This window comes from Prinia subflava, chromosome 13 (genome assembly GCF_021018805.1).
Source record: "Prinia subflava isolate CZ2003 ecotype Zambia chromosome 13, Cam_Psub_1.2, whole genome shotgun sequence".
In the NCBI taxonomy this organism is placed as follows: Eukaryota; Metazoa; Chordata; class Aves; order Passeriformes; family Cisticolidae; genus Prinia; species Prinia subflava.
The window spans coordinates 5,438,908-5,461,425 of record NC_086259.1 but is presented as its reverse complement, the minus strand read 5'-3'; the positions used below and the strand labels follow the sequence as shown (position 1 = coordinate 5,461,425).

Sequence of the window (22,518 nt, the reverse complement as noted above, 5' to 3'; positions counted from 1 at the left end):
TATTTCAATGAGCCCAGAGCTACCTCCATTAGAATTACAAACAATAATATCAAGAATAATTATTTAAGCATTATTTCTAGACAGTAATGAAGAAAAAAGATGCATACTGCAGCAGATTCTAGCTGAGATCCCACATAAGCAAAGCTGTAATACCATAGATTTCATTAGTGCTATAGAGCAAAATAATTTTTATCAGGCTCACTGCTGTGTCCTATTACAAAGCTATGCTATCTTTAATATGGATTGTGAGCTGCATTCGAATTGCAGATGCACTTCTCAGACCAGGAGAAGAGTTTTCTTTCCTGTTTTTGGCATACATGGCTTTTAAAACCAACACTGCACTCGCTACAAAGAAAAGCCACATCGCCTGTCTTCTGGATTCTGTCTGCTACATCTGGTCTGTGGAAGGGAAGAAACTCCAGGAACCAAGGACAGCAGCTCCTGAACTGGCTGGCAGCTCACAGGGAGTGTGTGGTGTCTGCTCCCTGCAGACCCTGCCAGGGTCAGGGCAGTGAGCAGAGGTCTCTTTGCAGCCACACAGCCCTGCTGGGGTGGCCTGGGCTCATGAAGGGACAGGGGGTGGCTCCCTGGACAGCAGGACACACACGTGGCCAGCAGGCACTGGCTCCTGGCTAACAACTGCCCCTTCACTCCCAAAAGAGACACCTGTCAAAATTTAGTCCTGTTGTTTTGCTGGCATATTTTCTCCTTGATAATATCGAAATGTCTCTCTTGTGTTTGTACAATATGATGTTTTGAGGTAACATTTCAGTAGAAAACATGCTGGTTTTTTTCAAAGATTTTTGTTTCTGTTTTTTAAAGTGAGTTTGCAATACTTCTCTTTCTCAGGCTGCCTTCTGTACAAGCTTTTGCAGAAAAACTGTTTTTCTGTGTGATTAGTGACAATTATCCTACCAGACACAGTTATTTGGACAGAACCATCCTTTGCTGTAAGGGATTATTTCCCTTGAGAGCAATGGAATAACATGCATTCAGCACAGCACACTTCCCTGGGAACGATCTGCATTCATGACAGGAATATTTCCCTTGCACTGTGTAGCAGAATAGCCAGCACAGAGGTGCTTCTAGTGTTAAACTGCCTTATCTGCTGTGACAAAACCCTTCAATCACCTGTTTGTGTGGGAGCTGGGTATATGAGAGGTGGCAAACTACATCTGCAACCAGGCTGGATTCTCCTGTCTCACCTACACCATTAATTCTGAAGAGATCTCCCAGCCTCTGTATTCTCCTGGAGGCTGAGGGTGTGCAGCAGCTTGCATGACAGATGGAAAAGCAGCATAATATTTACAGGATTTTGAATAGGCTCTATTCCTGCCTGTGGTAAATGCAGCCAGCTCTTAAGATACAGAAATTGAGCACTGAGCATATGTAAGAGGACACATCAAACACAGAGTATGCGGGGCACAATTTTCATACACGCCCACATGAGCATGGAGAAAACATGGATACAATCAGAATGTAAAAATTTAGTATCACTAGCAACGATTTTGAGCTGATTAGAGTATTTTTCTTACAGGAAAAACTTGGATCCTGAAGTCTGTTTCCATGTCATGTCACATCATATCGTGTCCTGTCCTCCTAGAAGCTGTCTGAAAGCAAAAATGAGTTTATCCAACACCAACCACTGTTTGTGCCCTGTCACACTGAACTTTTGCACCAATGGTTTTGCCTGCACACACGCAAACAGAAAATCCTTCTCACATCCCTTTCATCCCTCCACTGCTATCTGCAGTTGCAAACAGCAGCAGTGGCCTCTGTTCCCTTCTGCTGCCTGTCAGCAGTGAGAGACCTTTTCTCTGGAGTACCTTTTAGCCTCTCTGTATGTTGCCATGGCAGCAGGACTAAAACCAGACCCAAGATGAGAAAAATGTCAAAGGAATAAAAACTGATGCTACAGGCAGACTGAAAGTCCTCCCTGGGCTGCTGAAGATCCCTATTAAGTGATAGATCTTGTGGATGCAGAGCTACAACTGCAGGGCTGGGCTGCCTTCACTCCCTTAGTCCTACAAGCTCCTGCTGACGTCAATGGGTATTTGTTTTGTCGCAGTAAAATTCAAAGAAAAAGAGATTTAAAGCCTTGCAATTACAGAAGAACGGAGCCAAGTCTTGCCAGCTTTTACTTACAGAGTCAACAGGGATAAAGCAGAAAAAAAGGCAGAATCAACAACAAATTAAATATTTACAAGTACTAAAGAGCAGTGCCTAGACTATCAGTTTGGTGGGAGCTTTTCTACATGATAAAAGAGAAGAAGAGCCTGAAATTTGATCCATCAACACAGGGAATTCCAGCAGGTTAGGACAGCTCAGGGGCATTCAGCACTGACAGCTGAAGACAAACTTTTGGTTGCAGCCAAGTGCTATAGAATGGACACTTGTATGACACTGTGCATTATCTCAGAACCTGCACAGAGCCAGAAAGGACATTCATTTTGATTTAAACTGGCACATCTTTCCTCAATATCACTTATTATTAAGATAAGATTGAAGAAAGTAGTTTTTTTCTGCATTACTATAGGAAATTCCTTATTCCTTTCAGATTCAAGAGTTGTTTCTGTGTGGGGCATAAATTTGGTGATGAAATCCCTGGAACACATTTGAGCAGAGAAGACCTATCCTGAGAATCAGGATGGAGCTTTAGGATCCTCCACTGGTATTTTTTTTAGAGCAGCAACAAAGCCAGAACTCTATTCCTGTGAGCCACTGGCTCCCTGGGACTGGCTGAACCCTTGGAATTGATGGCAGAAATTACAAAAGCATGGTCCCAATGCTAGGGAAATGGTTTTGAGCACATCAAATCCACAAGCAGAGGAGCTCAGAGCTGGTCCCCTTTCTGAGCATTAATGAATCCAGGAGTAAATTGCAGCCAGGTCTGCCCACACAGATGCCCCAGACACCCCTTGGGGGTATTCAGAGACGCTGGTCTGCAGCAGCAGCTCTTATGGTGAGGAAAACTCCTTTAGCTGCAAATGAATTTTGGCAGCCACATGGAAAGAGACCCTCTGTACTCTGTCAGGGTGCAGCAGTCTGCTGGGTAAATTGAATTAATATATGATGCTCAGTTTGCTGTATTCCTGTACTCCATCACAATCTGCTATAACAAATTATGGCAGGAAATAAACTTTATTACTACATCACTATGCAGTTAAAAAAAAAAAAAAGACATATTATGCTATTATTGACTGTCAAGCTCCATGCCATCAATTTTTGAACTCTTCCCTCAGCAATGTTGCCCTGTGATCTCTTCAAAAATCATCTGGAGAAAAACTGCACCAACCCACACATGATCTTATTGTTCTCTTGGCCTCAGCTCCAGTAGTTGTGAGTGTCATTAAAGTCTCCTGCTCCTCCACCCTCAGAACATGCAGACCTTTCCCCAGGCACTCTGCTTGCTGTGCTGCTCTGCTGCTGCCCTTTGAGTGACAATGCCTGCACTGTGGAAGGGCAGCATTGCTGATCTCTGAACAGCCTTGCAGCAGCAATCCCATCTGGATTATCTTTACTTCCCTGTGGGAATCCAGTGGATCCTCTCCACACAAGTGGAAGATCCCCCAGCCTTTCTGGAGCTCCACAGGAACACTGCTGTGTGCCAGCACGGGTCAGGGGGCCCCTCCAACCTGCTTCAGTGTTCAGGCTATTACAACTCTGTGTTCAGGGTCAAATAATGCAAGAAATGCCACAGAACTCAGTGCCCATTCCAGTGCTGCTTCTTTCATTGTCTCTCAAACCTGCAGTCCTTGTCCTCTCAGAAGCTGCACAGTGGCGTGGAGGAAACCCTGCGGTTCTAACTCCTGTGATGCACATCTCCACACACCCTTTGGGCTTGTGGCTGTAAGCATAAGGTAACTGGTACGAAGAATTCCTTGCTACCATGGTGTAAAACAAAAGTATTGCTTTTCAATTTTATGTTTAGGCCAAAAGCCCTTTCAAGCCCCTTCTGGATACAATAAAACCAAAACTCCACAGGTGGTTGCCTTCTTGCTGCTTCCCAAGCTTTCATCAGCACCTCTCTACTCAAATTTCTGTCTATTCACAACAAAAGAGTTTATTTTATATAGAGGAGGTATTTTGTTGTCTGTACCTCACTAGAGAGGATTTGCTTTCTTTTAGGAAGATGCAAAACTACAGAAAACTTCCACATGGAATGTCCTTTTACATCTCCTATTATTCTACCAGCACTCCGTGCTCATGGGTTGTATTAGTTCCACCTGATTTGTCTGTCAGGCTTGTTCCAGTTCTCTGATTCACTAGAACCACTAACCAATAACTGGATTTTCACAAAAAACTCATTTCTACAGTCTGTCAGAGGTTTTTCTGTCTCTTACCAACACCAACATTGGTTAGTTTTTATTTCTCACCAACATTTTTGAAGCCACACTTCAAGCACCACAACCTGCATGAGGGTAGTTTCTCTTTTTTTTCTCCCTTAAACATCCCTTACTTTCTTCTACATGAAAACACGTCCTTGTCCTGCACCTTTCCCAAATGGCAGGTGAATTTCTTTGGAAGTGAGGCACAAAACCTGTCACCAACAAAGCTTCTGCCCCTGTAACCTTGCATCTTACTTTCTAAATGGTTCAAATGAGCCAAGTATTTTTCTCCCAAAGACCTTCAATTACATATTCTTCAGACTCATCCTTAAGCTCAATTTTGAGCTACTTATGTCACAATATGGGATATTAAAATCATTAATAAAAGAATGAGAAAATCCTGTATGACTGATCTACTTATTCCAAAGAACTCTAAGTCTTCCCTTATCACTACTAAGGAGCAGAAACTGCTTTATTCCAGAATCACCATCCCAAAACCATAGGAACTAAACTTAGTGATTACAAAATACAGTAAACATTCAGTCTTCCAGATGGTAATCAGTAAAAAGTCTTGACACTCTAATTTCTAAAGTCTGAGAAGCTTCATGTAAAAATCCACCTACGATGATCAGATTAGTAGAACACATTAATGTTGTGACTTTGAAAAATATCTCTGTGTTATTTTGTAACAATGGATTATTTTCAGTAAAATCCATCCCCAATCAGTAAACTAATTATGTAAATTTTTGAAACTGATCCAAGTAAATACCAAAGGTAATGATGATTTGTATCTAATGATACAAATAACAAAATACTTCTCTTTTGATTTCCATGTGTATTTTTTTTTTGTTTCAGAAAGTAGTGCCATGAGGACTGCAAACCTAATTCTTTGTAAGTTATCACAGTATTTTTCAATCATTCAAGAAGCTCTCCAAGTCAGACCTTACCATTGGGTGCCACTCTGCAGCTTCATTAAAACTAAACAAAACCAAACCCTCTGTTATATTAAACTGTAATGCAGTTGTTATGATAGAGAGTATGATTCATGCTTATCCTCAGTTTGAGCTGCATCACTTTACAGCAAGAGGGAAATAATTCATCCAGGCAAGATGAAAGGTATTTGAATTTATCTTGTTTGCTGGTTGACAGTTTTACAATATATATTGCAGTCCTATTTGCTTTATTACTTAATATTTCTCCCGGCACTGTTAAAAAATGTCTCATTCTAAGCCTATATTAAAAACCTTAACCTCCTGTTAGCATTGTACCAGTGTGATTGCTGTAAAATTGATTTAGTTTACAACAAGTTTAATGCTGGTGTGTGAGCTCTGGTTCAGCTCAGCACCCATTCCACTGCCCCAGCTCAGGCTGCAATAATTGGCAGCACGGAGCTGCAGCACAAGTGCCCGTGTGACAGAACACCCCTGCTGCAGCCCAGGCAGCTCCTAAGGTAATTCTGTTCTTTAATTCTATTAAATGTGTGTGTAGATGTACCCCAACCCCAAAGTCCTGCGCATGAGGCACAGCAATGCAGGGAAACAGGCAAGAACCCACATTTTGGGTTATGCCCTGTGAAGGGTTATGCCTTTCTTGCTCAGGAAAGTTTAGGATCTTGAAGATATTTTACCCAGGATATAATCACAGCATATAATAGAAAAAACCCTCAGGTTCTTCTCAAGGTTGTGGATATTTGGTGGTGGTCAGGAATTCACTTTTGCACAGCCTTTATTCTCCTAAACTGAGTTCATTTAAACAAAGATCTGCAGCTGCCTGTGATGGGTGAGGTTTCATTTCTTCCAGGTACGGCCTGACATTTTCAGAGGTGTGCACTGTAACACCACCTGCAACGCCTGAGCTTTGATACTCAAACTTGCATTTTCTGTACAATCAAAACTCTGGAAAATCACTGCTCATTTCAAACTCCTACATTACATTGCTGCTTCCTTTTAGCATTATTTTCTCAAGGTCAGTGCTCATAACACAGTTTTCCCCTACAAAATACCTTTGTGTTCAGTTTTTCTCAACTGGTTAATATATATATATAGGAGTCTTTTAGTATGGACAATGTATCTGCTTTGCTGCCTCAGTGTAAATTTAAATCATTATCTGTAATGAGCAATAATATTACTACTGCAATACCACATAGAACTCTCAATTATCACATTAAATTTAGATTATATTACGCTAAAAGATATCTTAATACCCAAGAGTAATTTTGCTTTTAAAACTCATCTGTGTTTAAAATGATTGAAAAGAATATATGAGCCATTTTCATTAGGTGAGAACAATTATCTTGATTAACAATTGCTATGCACTAAAATGTAGTGTTATTTTGATAGTTTTGATTTTTGATCCTTTTTTTGGATCTTAGCAAAATTGTTTGAAATAGAACACAAAACTTATGATTTCTTTGCAATAAAGACAATTTAGTAACCTAATCAGACCACTAGTACCAAAGAAAAAATAAATTAAAACAACCCTGGAGAATAATTTTGTGCTACTGCTCAAGAGATTTCCAAAATTTCTACCAGTCTGCCAAAACTGGTCATCAACATGATCAGTTGCTGAGAGACAAAATTGGCTTTGCTGATGGAACTAATAATTTACTTTTTCTTTAGCTATTGTTACACAGATACACCCATAAGCACATCCCAGGAGACGAGCCAGAATGTTCACCTTAGAAAAGCATTTCTAAAACCAAAAAGGCCCATTTAATTTAATTTTACTGTACCAGAGTTCAGTGCCTATTAACATCTACACATCTTTCTACTGTAGCTAAAATCTTATGTCAATGTTCTTTCCTTATAGGCCAGGCACCCCAAATTCCCCAAAGCAGAAAAATGTGAGCTGGAATTTACAGCAGAAATGCTCAAGGCACAGAATCTACTGGTGTTTTTCATGACAGAGCATGAAAGGAGCCCTTTTCCTTCTGCTCTGTTAACCTTTCTGCTCCCTGCCAGTCAACAGAAATAGCCTCACAGATGATGCTGCCAATGCAGAATCACTTAGACAAAATGGACCCATCAAATTTAAATATATCTAGAGATATTATTCTTATCTCCCACTCCCCTTTTGCTTCTTTTCAGTGACTTTTTAAGTGGATTTCTGGGCATTCATTGATTAATGAAGTAACAGGCTCACAGATTATAGCCAGAAAAACAAACAAAAGAATTAGTCTGATTCTGGTGGCTTTGTTTGTTTCTTTTGTTTTTTGTTATTTTTTTCAAATCAAGAGGCCAAAACCTCATCCAAAAGCATCAGTCTGAAAATGGAAATATTTCAAAGGCAGGAGGAATCCAAATTTTTTGTATTCTCTGTTGTACCAGACATGTAAGGATTACACCTCTTAACTCTCTCAACATCACCAAGTAGACTTCATTATTTCTATCTCTCTGTTTTTTAAAAATCTTTAGCATCTGTGAAAATAGGTTTTTCCTTAATTTGAATGCAGACTACAAGAAGTTTCCCAGAGAATGTAAACCATCAGGAGGAATTGTTAACACAAACCTCAGATTTCTGGTTCATGCTATCCCAAGAGAAAAGCTGAATTTCTCCCTTTTGCAGCCCCTGCCAGCCTAACTTGACCAAGAGCTTTCCTCCCAAACCACCCAACTAATTAACAAGGGAGTGAGAGGGGAATTTTTTGACAGCGGGAAGTCCCAGGTTCCTTTCAAAGGCTCTGTGGCTGAAAATACACACACTAACAGAGGCCAGCCAAAGAGTGAAACAGCATCTAAATGTGCCTTTGAAAACTTTGTTTCTAGGATTTCCCCTCTAGTACCTGCTACTTCTTAGTGAGTCTCACTCACAGCACCCACTAATTATTTCTGAGTGACAGAAAACACTCATTGTTCCAACCCTTAGGAATTCCTTGCCAATTAGTGGTGTTACCAACTCTGTGGAATAGAGGACACAGTAAACTTTCTCTTAGAATTAATTTTAAACTGTTTCTGCTGGTGGATGCAAAACTGTGTTGTTGGCATATATTTCATCCACATGCAAGACTGCAAAAAGATGGGCAGGTATTTCCTTGCATTACCAGGGAGAAATAAAAAGGAATGGATTGAAGCATGCTTGGATCAAGGGTGTAAAAGCAAGTAGCTTTTGTTCTCTGGTACTTCAGGAAGAGTGTAGAAATTGTTTTTGAATAGGGAAATTATCTCATGACACTCTGTTTCCTGTCTCTTGACACGTGCTTACATCTCATGACACAGACAGCAAAAACGAAGTGTAAAACAACTGTGTTGGACTCAAATACACAAAATAAAGATAGAAGAAATACACTGTATTCTGGGGCTATACACACATGCTGGTGCCCTGATGTCCACAATAAAGCTTTCCCTAACCAGCTCTCTGTTTATTTCCTTGCAGGGGAGCAGCATCATCAGGTCAGCTCAATACAAAAGGAGTATCTGCCAATTTATTACTTAGAAGCCAGCTAATATATTTCAGAAGACAGACTACTCCTGTAAAATACTGCTTCTTCACAGTAATTAAGCTGTGCAGATTGCTCAATATAACAGCTTTGCCTTATTTTTCTAATAAATGGCAAAGCAGCTCTCCCCATATAGCCTCCTGTTGCTAATTTAATTAACTGGAAGCATGTGACTGGTTTATCTTTAATAGTGCACACTTTTTCTTCAGAGGAATCCATCCTATATTATCTCCCTGCCTATTTCCCCCTGCCCTTGCACCATCCACCAGGAATCAGATCCACTCTTTATTTCCCTTTCCCTGCAGCTGCAGGAGCTGTTGTGGCTGTGGCACACAAGGGCACACAGAAGGGACAGCCACAAACACCACCATGACTCACCCTGCACTTTCAACCTCCAGCTCTCCTGCCTTCCACCAAGCTTGTCCTGCCTCTATCTCCATAACTGATTAATTCTTAGCAGAGTGCTCCCTCAGTAGATCAGGAAAGCATTGTGGCTGCAGGCTGTGTTTATGTTAATGAAGAGCTTTAGTCTCAGGCTGGTCAGCTTCTAACCTTTGTAACATCTGAACACAGAACCAATGCTCATGGGAAATACTGCCAAAATCCATTCCGTGTTTGCCACTTCATGCCAAAACAAGAAAATACCATTCCCCTGGAAGGAAGGAGCTCACTGACCTTTGGTAGAACTCACACCTCTGGGAGACCAGAGCCCCCATGAAGGCTCTCAGTCACAAAAGGCTCCTGGAGATGCTGAGACACAGCCCAGGGCTATGGCTGGGAGAGGCCAGAACTGCAATTAGAGATTTTCAGGCTGATCCATGGGCTCTCCACTACTGTGCTGCATGGCACCAGGCACGTAATGACATCCACCATCTCCTTTGTTATTCATCTGCTAAGTGGGTATTATAGCACAGATATTCTCACTGTGCATAAAGGAACATTGTGAAGACTCTAGATGGTTTAAATACAGGTATTTAAGTGGCAGGCTAGATAAAACAAGATAAATTCCAGAGGCTGTAAAAAAATACTATAAAGCACAGAGCTAAAATAAATTACTTGTCTAATTAAATTCCTTTCATGTAGTTTCAATTGCATACAGTGTTTATGAATAATATATAGCAATTGAAAAGAATTGACTTCTGCTTACATAGTTAGCAAGCAAAGTCTGAGTTTCCTAAAACAGCTCATTTACCCAATCAGATTTTGTGGTAATCACAGCTAATGTGATGTAGCTGAGGCCTAATTATGGAACCACCATGCCTCTATCAAGGTTTTGTCTTGTTTCTATCCCTTTTAATAAAATCATAACCATTGCCATCAACAGTGTGTGAATCTAAAAAGACTGCTGGGTTCTGCCATTGCTTCCTGCTAGTGGTAGGAAGGGAAAAATGAATTCTGAAGTAACATGAAGTCCTGTTAAACAACCTTAAATGTGTAAGAAAAGAGAATGAAATTTTATAGGCATTTTGTAGGAACTTAATAATTCACCCAAGAGCAGCAAAGATCCCAGTCAGGTATACAAAATGTTTTAGAGGGAAAAAAAATTGCAATACCTAATTAATCCCCAGTACTTTAAAGGTATGTTTCATTCATCTAAGCATACAGCAGCAAAATTATTTGGAGTTTTAATTAATATCTATTTCAGATATGCATCTTGGGAAAAAACTCTTTGCCAAGCCTTAATTAAAGACCACCTTACTCATAGCCCAGTTTTCATTCCTTTAGAACTTGTGTTCATTATATTTAACGTTAGTGAGGTAAAATTCAGGTGGACTAGCTTTCCCCTCAGCTTGGAGAAGAGGAGGCTCCAGGGAGAGCTCAGAGCCCCTTCCAGGGCCTAAAGGGGCTCCAGGAGAGCTGGAGAAGGACTTGGGACAAGGCTGGAGTGCCAGGACACAGGGAATGGCTGCCAGTGCCAGAGGGCAGGGCTGGATGGGATCTTGGGAATCAGGAATTGTTCCCTGGCAGGGTGGGCAGGCTCTGGCACAGGGTGTCCAGAGCAGCTGTGGCTGCCCCTGGATCCCTGGCAGTGCCCAAGGCCAGGTTGGACACTGGGGCTGGAGCAGCCTGGGACAGGGGGAGGTGTCCCTGCCCATGGAGGAGGTGAAATGAGATGAGCTTTAAGGTCTTGTTCAACCCAAACCTTTCCATGAGTTTCTGATTCCCCACATCTGAAAGATACTTTGGCCTCTGTGTATAATTTGTGAACACAGAATCAAGGTGCCCTGAATTATTCAAAATTTGTTTCTCAGTCTGCTTTCCCCACATCTCTATTTTCAAACCTGTTACATCAGTAAGACACAGCTCCTTGCATTTTTGTATGCTTTGATATCTGCACACTGCTTGTATTAAGCTTGTGTCAGACCAGTGTGTATACAAGGAAACAATGGTGATGAACAGATAAAGCATTTAAATTCACTTTGAACTGCAAGTATTTATTTCACACAGTCAGAGGAACAGAATCCCCACACAGGAAGAACAAAGAGAGTTCCAAGGCAGAATCAGAGGACAGGATATCTGCACAGTTAACACCTGTCCATCAGGAAAGCTGTTCATGAACAACTGCAGAGAAGTTGTTCTGTCAAAGGAATGCTCAAAACAAGCAGAGCCTGCTCTGCAGTGCTGGAGGAGCAACCACAGCACAGACACACTGACACACTCGTGGGAGGTTTCACTGAATGAGCTGCACTTCCCTCGTTTGACACCATATGACTGCAAAGTAAATTGTTTTATGCTTATGAAAAAATTTATCTTTTCTGTATTTACGGGTGGGTTATTACTTTGGTTATAAATGTACTTCCACTTTTATCCTGGTATGTTGTTATTTTGCATACCCTGAAGAATAAACACTGTAGAAGTCCTTGACTTCAAAAAAAGCATAATTTGTTCTCCTGGAGAATGTTTTCATCAAGCAGGAAAGACCAAAAAAAAATCTGCAACATAATTATGACATTGTAACTATTAAAAAAAAAAGTAGACCTGGGATAGTATTTAGTATTCCTAACAGGATACCAGTCCAATCTAGTATTATTAGATTGCCCTCTTTCTGAGTTAGAAGTAACTAATGGGTCAATTTTCTCTAGTCTCACCACAGTGATAGGTGACAGGCTTTTTGCCCTGAAGCCAAGATCACAGAAATGCATAAATAGCTTTTGATGAAATTAAAGTCTCTCCTTTAGGGGGTCCACTGTTATTATTCTGCTATCATGGGTTTGAGATTTCCCATCCCCCTTCCTCTCGAATAATGATATTGCTGATATTTAAAAGCCTGCACTGAGATGGTAATTTACAGGAGAGGATGAGTTCAGTGGAAAACACAGGTTTACAGAACCTGAATCCTTTGAAGGCAGTGAGCAGTGCTAAAACCAGGCATATTGTGATTGCTTTGCCCTCCCCAAAACATGCCATAAATTCTGTATGGGAAGTGTTCCTTCATCCCGCTCTCGTCCGTGGATTGGGACTCAGTAAGGCTGTAATCTCCAAGGAGGGTTCCCACTCTTTTCCTTTGCATGCTAACAACACCGACAGCTAATGCAGAGAACAAACAATAGGTGTGAGAACACCAACACATGACAAAATGTGCCTTTAATAGGAAATTTTTGTATCAGCAGGTGCTCCATAATGTCACTGTAATGTCACCAGTTGCACTGCATTCCTTTAGCTTCAGGTTATTAAATACACCTTGGGTTTCCTTAGCAAATTACCAGAGAAATGCTCTGGCTTCTAGAGCAGGAAATCTCACTTAGATAATAACTATATTTACAGATAGACCTACTGATACAGTAATTTCCTTCAAAAGGCACATTTCCTCACATGTTGCTCTTCTCACATAGATCTGTTCTCTGCATTATCTATCAGCGCTTTTAGCACGCAAAGGAAAAATAATACAAACCTTACATTGAGATCTCTCATGATTATTCAGGCAAAAAAACCCCAGTGACTCAGTGCAGTGCTCATTACAAACTAAATTAAGGTTCAGGGCTCTCTGCAGTTAAAAGTATTCCATGTACTGACCACCAGGCACAGTCACTAGAGCTCTCTGATAGTCATGTCATGATCTGTAATACTCAGTGCCTCCAGTCCACTGATTTTGATCACAGCTGAGTGCCATGGTGTGTTCCTGGGTCTGGGCTATGGTTTTTGCATGACTATTCACTAAGTGACGTGTTGCTAAAGGCATTATTACATTATCACTACAAACCAATGACATGTGGTGACATTCAGGACCTACCTTGTACCAGCCAGTTCTTACTACATTATCACATCACCTTCTTATTTTTTCAGAGTAAGTAACAACTCTAAAGCACAGGTTTCAGTATCTCATCACTCTTGCTGAGCCTAAGGCAGCAGGAGCCTTGATACCATTACTGCTCCATAGCAGGGCACTGCTTTAAATCATCCCAGAGAGGGGAATGCAATGAATCCTCTGGTACATGACACATCCTGTAGTCAGGATGTTTTTCCACAATCTCACTCGTCACCCACATGGATCAAAATGCCCAAGTCTGAAAACTTTCTGACCTCTGAGAGTCCCTTTTGAAACAAGCAGTTTCAGACAAAGGGAAAGGTGCCCCAGGTATTCTGATGATTTTGACCATGACTGGCAGTTCCTGTGCAAGACTTTATGAGGTTTGTTTTACACGTGCTCAGTGCTAACTTTGACTGCTGTACATCACCAAAGAAGGCACCTATAACTTCTGTGCCAATAAACTGTCCTACATTGAACATACTTTTGCAACTATAAAGAGATGAAAACCACAGAATTTTAATGGAAAAGTGCAATGTGCATGTTTTTGTTATAACACACCAGTTTCTTTTGAGAACTGTCAGTTTGCATCCATGCTTACTAATCTAGAATTGATTATTAATCTTATTAATCTAGAATTGATGACTGAGTAAAGCCAAATACTCACAGACCCTCAGGAGAATGCTAATGCATAAATGCACAATACAAATTAATGAATGAAGATGAGTGGTAAATAGTCACTAAACAAGAAACAACTAAAAAGCTCAACAAATACTCACTGAATACAAATTCTGATTTAAGCTCTGCTACTTGTAATGAAATCCAGCCCTACCAGACAATCATCTTTTTACTACAGAGCAGCATTTTAAGCACGTGCCATCTACAAATCATCTCATCTTTTAAACACTTGAATGCATAAACAAATAGTTGCAAAGCAGCAAGATATCTCACCAGCAGCTAATTTACTGTATGACTTCATTCATCTCATGGTGAGCAATTCCCAAGTTGCATTTCCATTCTAACGTATCTGTGGATTTTGTTACTGTCTCTTTTAGTTAAATCCTTCTTTTCCACAATAAAGTGGTTCTAATTGCCTACTTGAGACAAGACTTGGCTTTACTAGGATTTATGGATGTGAGTTTGAGATTAAAATTACCCTTCCCAAGCAAACACAGCAGCTCACACAGCAATACAAACAGTTTTGCTCCACAGCAGCAGTCAAGAGTCTGGATGCAGAGCTCCCTTGTGTCAGCAGTAATCTGATGCTCTGAAGAAAACTGAGTCACAGTAAATTCCTCTTTTCAGTCAGTTGGCAAATTTGTTTAAGTAGCCTGCACTGAAGAGGCAGGGCAGTCCTTATCCCAAAACAAAGGCCAGTGCAACCAGGAATCCTTCCAGACCCCCTGGCCTTTGCATGCAGCCCCAAAGCAGAGAAAGGAGGACACTGGAAGGGTTTGTATCCTAACTAGAACGATCTCATGGACACTCGGGCAGACCTTCATGGTTCAACAGGAACAGTATCAAACGAAATCCATCTCATAATTTCTGAGCAGTTCTATCTTTAAAATTATTTGACAGTCAGCTAGATATCATTAACAGAGACTGCATAATAGGCAAATGGGAATCTAATAACTTTCTCCAAGTTCTCTACTGCCACTTGAAACACTTTAAAATGGAAAGTCTCACTGCAATTACAATATTCTCTCATCAGTATATTCTTTTAAATTCAAACTGTGTGCTCTTGCAGAAAGTATTAAGAAATAAATGCTGTTCAGGGAACCATACCAGGCTTTTAGAACAATGAAGTATTTTTTTTACACTTCATGAAGACCTAAGAAAAGTGACACAAAGCCTGTCTCTGGCTGTTCTCACATGCACTGGCACATAAAGCCCTCAGTTTTGGGGTCATCATGCAAGGAAACCAGCCCTGAGCAGCAAAGGGGAACACCACTGTGGATAGAACTCATTGTCCTCTGCTCTGATACATGGATGGAAACTGATACAGGACTGAAAAGAGCAGCATTTGTACTGTAATACAGCTTTGAAACAAAACCAGGTGTCTTCCATGTTGGCTTTAGAGAGTCTGCATTAATCTGTGAACTGATATTTGCACAAAGGAATACATGCAAATAAATGCAGATGCAGAGTGAATAAAGCAAGCTGAAGGGATGTGCTGGGGACATGCCCTTCATACAGAGATCAAACCTGTTATCTATGTGATGATAATTCAGGTATTTAAAATAAAATGTTTGGAAACGTGTCCCATGGTGTTTTGTTTTCATGAAACATGTGACAACTTTTCAAGAGAAATTTTCATTTTGAATGTCTCCAACTGGATTCAAGATAATCTCTAGGGTAGAATTGCTAGACAGAGGACACATGAATTCCCCCATGAGGCTCTAGAAGAGGGAATATTCCTCCACAGAAAACTAATCAACCATTCATCTTCAAATACCATGTAGGGAGTCGACCCTTCTGCCACTCTCTAGTTAATGCACATTCTCAATGCTCTCATGGCTCAGGAAGTTTCCTTAGGAAACCTGGAAAAAGCTGGTACATACTGGTTTAGTTTCTAATAAAGCCTGCTGGGAGAGGTCAAATGAAAGTGAACATTTGGAGATCATCAGGCTTACCCAACAGGAATTGAAAAACAATCAGATATCCACCTCTGAAAGAGGGAGATGTTCAAGCTCTGGAATTGAAAATAAAAACCTACCAAAACAGAACAGAAATGCACCAACCTTTCTTCAGACTAGTTCCATTTAGTCCTCAGCTGTGACACATTCTGTGTGTATCATATTAACTTGAGAGTCAGCCCCAAGTTATTTTTATACCCACAAAAATATACCCCTAAAATGATAATGCTCTGGATGAGTAATACCTTCAGTAATACTTGCAATCAAAGACACAATTTTTGCACGACCATATCCCTTAAGGTACAGGCAGACACCTCCTGCCAGTTCCCAGACAGCTCATGGCAAGCCAGCAGGTGTGACAGATGAGCTGGAGTTTACTAGACTGAGCTCTACAGCAGATGTATTTACACATATCACAATCCATTGGTGGGGATGGTGCATGCTACTGCCAAATGTTAGATGGAATGTTCTCAAACAGGAGTCTCCCAACAAATTCCCATCATGTTGACTAGCGAGATCAGCCTGTCATGTGTAATGTTTCATGTTATGGCGTGTCCTCAATCAAATATTTTTTAAGCTATTGTTACTATTTTAATTATCCTCCTCTTACTCACCAGTACATGAAAAGTACATATTTTACATGAACAAAGAAATTGCAGAATGCCTGCCTAGAGACCTGTGCCACTTAAATTTTTAAACTCCTTCATAAGCTTATTTAATAATGGAATTAAAAAAAAAACATCAAAAACATACATCTGATCCCACTTCTAGTTTATACTGCTCTGCAAAGGGCTCTCTCTTGTAGGCAGTGGCAGAGGATTTTGTCTTGCCCCAGCAGCTGCTCTTTATCACAACATCTGGCATTCCTGGGGCAGGTGATGCCAACAAGAGCCACTGGGTGCCCCAGCTGGGACAGCCCCAGGTGTCCCTGGCCTCAGGCACACCTTTGAGAGGAAAAGGAGGGGGTTGCTGGGGAAGGGTCACTACAGGGGAGCCCACAGGGGCTGGACCCTTCACACCTCTACCACACGAAGCAGCACCGTGGGACATTTGTATGGACAGAACACACTGGGCTCAAAAAACAGCTCACAGGCCAGCCCCAACCTTAATAAATACAGCACTGCTTGTGGATTGAGCCTGGTGGTTACCATCCCCTCATGGTAACACCACCTACTGTGTTCAAACACAGGCAGGATTTTGTTGCAGCACCCTCTGAACAGCAAAATACAACGCCACAGACACACCCCACTCAGCAGAGCTACCACAGACCACGCACCCCAAGCCACGTGTCAGGCTCAGTGCACTTCACAAACACAGAAACCATGAGTATTAAACTGGTGGTGCTCTATAATCGTGTTGTCTCTTCATATGGTAATGTCTGTTCACACCTCTAAAAATACTTCTCTTCCTTCATCAGCATCTTAAATATAAATGTCTCAAACAGACTTTGAACAAGGGATTTGTAACTGCCCAGGCTGTGAGCAGCTTAGTTCCTTTACATGTCCTTAAGGAGAGCTGAGCAACAGAGGAATTAAAAAAAGAACCTTAAGAAATCCACAGTCCACAATTGCAACTTACATTAAAAGTGAGCTCTGATTTCTTTGACACATTTTCAACAACTGCCAGAAAACCTGCAAACTTCCAAGGTTTGCTAGCACAACTATGGCACTGAAACTAAAACTTGTGTATTAAAATGCATTCTGAGGAAAAAATCTAACTTGTTTTCAATTCCATTGTTTCACTCTGCACTTGTTAATCACATGTTTCATGCACTTAGGAAACAGAAACAGTTCTCTAAGATTGAAAAAACACATTTATTATTAGCTTTTTCAATAAATAAATATTTAGTAGAGAAGTATGTGGACAACTGTGGATCCTGGATTTTCCAAATAGCCAGGGCTCTGGAGACAACTTAGGCACAATCTAAAAAGCAGAACACATTAATTACTAGAAAACATGTTTAAATATGATTTTATCCCTAAAGGTGAATATTTTTCAGAAATCTCAAAATGAGGAAAGATTTTGCTCCTACCTCTTCCAAAGCCCACAATGAATCAACCACAGGCTTGATCTTCTTACTGTTATATAGATTTAGGAGTTTGTCCATCACACCCTTGACCAGGCCACCTCGGTTCTGTTTGAAAAGTAGATTCAACAGGGAGAATCCAGCAATGACCTTGTTCTCCTCATACAGCTTGATAGGATTTACTTTCTCAACCTGCCACCACTGGAAACCAATAAACAACAGCATGGTTAGAAAAACATTTCTCAAGAAACATACAGGAAAGTTCACAAGCAAACTGTGTGTGCAGATGTGATCAGTGACTCATCTGTCAGGTCTGAAGCAACAGCCAAGGGAAGCAGCAAGGATGTGATTTAAGCACGAGGAAAGAAAGGGTGCAGCTGACTGACAAGCAGAAATAAAACACAAACTCGTGTTGGAGGAGGTCAGGGTGTGAGAAGGATCTCACATCTGGGTTTGTATGAGGGAGTTTGGATTTCCTTCCCCCTGCTGCTCTCCTGCTATCTCCAGACAGGCCCTGAAGTGCCCAGATGTTCACTGGCAACTCTTGGCTGTGACTCTTCTCAAAACCAACCAGGCACTGCCCAGCAGCTGCCTTACATCCATTATTATGTTTATGACATGAGCATACCTCGTAGGATCTAATGAAAGGATTTTATTTCATTCAGCCCAAGAGTATCATCGAGAGTGAGAGATGCCACTTCCCTGCAAATTTCATTTGAATGGGTAAATTTTTAATTATCATTTTCATACAATTTTGATGAGTTAATTTCACAGCATAATTACATAAAGAAACTAGTTATCCTTGATTACAAAATTTGTATTTTTTTACTTCATTCAATTTATTAAAATTTATTCCATTGATAAATATGAATGCTATCTGAAAAATACTTCAGTTGAACTTTATTTTATTGGCCCAACCTACCATACACATTATATGCACCTGGATCTTTTTACATTACCAGTAAAAAGGCTGCACAGCAAAGATTATCTTGTTTTACTTCACAAGTGTGTGACAATAACAAGGATCCTCCCACTACCACCATTAAGAAAATGTAGGAGGCAAAGAACAGCTCCCTGCTACAGTCTCTGATTTATCTTGTTTTCATCTACACAGAGAGAGACTTTTGAAGACAATTCCTCCTGGGAAGAGGTTGTTGCTGGAAGCTGCAAATGAGCTTTTGGCAAAAAAAATCATATGACAGATGTTCAGAAAAGACTTTTCCCTGTGTTTTTCCTGTATGAAGGAATTGCTTTCACTCCTGGTTAACTTATTTCTTGCTGGCAGTTTAGATTATATATTTGCCCAATTTTTATCTCTAGGATTTCTGCACAGATTTTTGTTGCAGTAAGCTGAAGACAAAAAAAAATTAACATTTGAACTTTGAATTTGATGACATCATCAATTAGGAAACAAATCATCATCATCTCTTTGACGTCACTTGAACATGGAGAACTGAAAAATGCTTTTCTGTATGAAACAAACTTCTGAAAAGCTGGAAGGGACTGGACACAGGCCCCATTTCAGAGATATATCTCCTTTAATCCACTGAATGGTCCTGACAGTGTTTTCAGATACAAAGAACCTACAGGGTACAGTTCATCATATCCACAGATGTGATATTCTGCCATAAGTAAATAAATAATGCAGTCTAAACTTAGCTGTGCATCTATGTCTCACAGACAATTTCAATGGCAAGATGAATTGCACACAGATCCAATTCCAGTCTAGCTGTGCTGCAAGAAGAAAACATGGCCCAAAAACAACATCAGAAGTAACAACTCAATAGAGATAAGTGAAAATGCTGAAGATGAAAAGACTGAAGTTAGAGGAAAGAGCACAATCAGAGACACTTACTGATTTTGCAAAACTGAAGAAGCTTTTTGTCTCCCCAGTAACCATGTTAGATGAACCTGTAAAAGATGAACACATTCACACACAACTTATTATTACAAGCTACAGCACACCACTTAGTACCTGTAAAATCTTCTCTATGATTCATATTTAAGACAAAAACATGCCCAGGCTTAAAAGAGATCAGTAGAAATACTTTGAGAATACATAACAAAGAGGCCAAGGCAACCAAGCCTTCCAGGCTTACAGGAACTCCGAGACTGGAGGAAGCAGACATTGACAATCTATCAAATCTCCCAAAGCCAGGGACAGGTTAGGTTCTATTGAAAGAATATATGCAATATATAAATAATTGCAGCAATCCCTTCAGCTGTCCCCTCCAACAGGAGCTTCCCCACACAGCAGGGCAGCCTGGCAGAACTGCAGGGGACACGTGTCTGCTCTGTGTGAGGAGCAGTCCACAAACAGGAGTGGAAATTTGTGAACAGAAGCCTGGGTTGGATTCCTCAAAGTCATGTCAAATAAAACCCACAGCATTCTTCCTGACATTGTCCTTCAAGCTTCCCTCTCACAAAAACTACCTTGCAGTTTCCTTGGCCACACAACAATTCCCAGAACGAGAGATCCAAACTTTCTCCCACACTTCTCCTGTAAACCCCAATGATGTTTATCAATCTGTAATGAACGTTCAGTTTCAATTTTGGATTTACTTTTCTAAATGTTTTTTTTGTATTACCATTTATTTATCAATAATTTAGTCCATGGTCAGCTTCACTAAAACCCTTGATTGGAAAGAATCAAACTGAGAAAGCAGAACATGTCTATCAGCAGTTCTGGAAGAAGGGGCATTGATGTTTTTAAGCTCTGCAAAGCTTTGGTTTTTGAAATATGTACTTGCTTTTTCCCCACTCACCATATAAAATGTATGTCCCAAGTGGTTTGAGAAGACTGAGGCCTTTCCCAGTATTTTCTCCACAAAGACAGTCCAAAACAATATCTACTCCATCTGCTGAGATTCTGAAAAATTAGGAAAAAGTTCTTACTTTGCAGTAAGATACCCAGGGCTGGTCAGGCTGGTTGTTAACAGAATACTAACATTTTCCAGGTACTTTAGACTGTGAGACTTTGACTAGGTGAATACTTTACCCTCATCAAAAGAGATTTCAGACTCATACAATGGCACAATGCAAAATTTTCAGCCAACCTACGCCTCAGGCTTTCAAGAGGGGGAAACCATCTTGTTCCCACCTTTTCAAGGCTTTCAGTAAAATTGTATTATCAAAAGAAAGGCAACAGATACAAAGTTCTTTTTTGACTGAATACAAATGTCAGAGAATGCTTGTTTTGTGAATATTATAGAGAAAAAGGATACTTTTATTATTCATATCTAATATTATTTTTCTGATTTTGTAAGGAAACCTAATTTCTTTTTAGACAAAATTACTTGTAAAGTTATTTACAGAGTCTTGTTCTTCAGCTATTTTTTTCAATTAGATATCATAAAAGACTTAAATCAAGTATAAAGAGAAGTCACCAAGAGCTTGAAATCCAGCACAAGGGTTAAAATCAGGCCATTTTATACAGTTTCAATAGACAGTTTGCATATTTATAACTGTCCAACAGCTCTGTCAATGCAACGTCAATATGATGCTGAAGAAGAAAATAAAATATACTGAATATCCTGATTTGGGGGAAAGGCAAAGATTTGTGGCTTGTAATGCACCTTTCTGCTTCCTCACCAAACAAAGGTGAGACCCAGACATCCACTGATTACAAACAGCAACCAAACCAGGCAGCTGCACTCCTGGTACTGCTGCCACATTTGGGGCAAGAAATTGTTTCTATTCAGGCCACTGGATGAGCCTTCACCGTAAAAGAAAAGGTTTTACAATGCAACAGCTTTTGGTGGCTTCCCTGGTTGAACCAATTCCTCATCCCCTATGAACATTTCCACATTCAGAACATCTCTTATGGACTTTTTTTGGTTTGGTTTTTTTTTTTTCATTTGCATGGAGTTACTGGTGGTTGCTTTGGTTTTGTGCCATTTTTTGAGTTTTCTCCCTAATGAATGCCCCAGTGACCTGCAATAAAGCAGGTTCCTACCACTATCCTTCCTCCATCACAGCTCCATCCTTTTCTGTTCACAGACTTTTAAGAAATGAACACTTTAAGCAGAACATAGTACACAGCTAATATCCATCAAACCAAACAACTACACCATTCCCCTCGCTTCTGCTGCCAAAAGACAATTTGTCAAAACAGCATTCTCAGAGTTACTGCTGTAGATTTATTAAAAATCTTTTCAATGCAAAGTGAAAATGGAAGGATGTGAGTAACAAATCAGAGTACTGGCATACTCTACAGGGTGCCACTCCTGTCTCGCAATCAGGACTATTCATTGAGCTGATATTAAACACCTCGATATTGAACTGACATTATTGTGCCAGGAAAGAAGCACAAACTATCTTGTTACACCCATGTTTTATCTCTTGAATCCACACTGGTTTCTCCTGCAACACCAGCCTGCACTGCTAACAGCCCAGAGAGAAGCTCTGCCACCTGCATCAACACCAATATCAACAGCAAGAAAAACTGAAAAACAAAGTGTTTGAAAGCACATAAACAGAAATACACACGATGACTTCAAAAGGCAACAGGATGATTTTAATCTGAATACAAACAAACAAAATCTAAGGATCTGAAATTAAACCAGACATCATGTACTCTGATATCAATCCCTGGCAGAGGATAAAAATCCAGGCAGATAAAAGCACACCAGAGTGCTCCAAAACCTGGATACCTTACAAATCCATGGAAAATATCTTATTTGGGGCATTACAGTGAGCAAGTACATATGCAAAAGAAGGAAAAGTATATCCTTCTGTTAAGAGCTTTAGTTTCTTTCACTTAATTTACTTTGCTCACAACAGATGTCCTAATAGGGACATGGACTGAAAAATTTTATATTGCTTATAAAGACATAGGGAGATGCTTG

At 40.3% G+C, this 22,518-nt stretch overlaps 1 protein-coding gene across 1 annotated transcript in view; it reads right to left on the bottom strand.

Moving 5' to 3' along the window:
• The window catches only part of VAT1L (vesicle amine transport 1 like), a 56,549-nt gene that overhangs the window by 12,346 nt on the left and 21,685 nt on the right, over window positions 1-22,518 (bottom strand). Inside the window, exons 5-7 of the mRNA XM_063410917.1 lie at window positions 20,437-20,540; window positions 19,527-19,582; window positions 17,678-17,872 (exon numbers count right to left, since the gene is read on the bottom strand). Of these exons, the coding sequence (XP_063266987.1) occupies window positions 17,678-17,872; window positions 19,527-19,582; window positions 20,437-20,540 (355 nt within the window). The remainder of the gene's footprint in view (window positions 1-17,677; window positions 17,873-19,526; window positions 19,583-20,436; window positions 20,541-22,518) is intronic.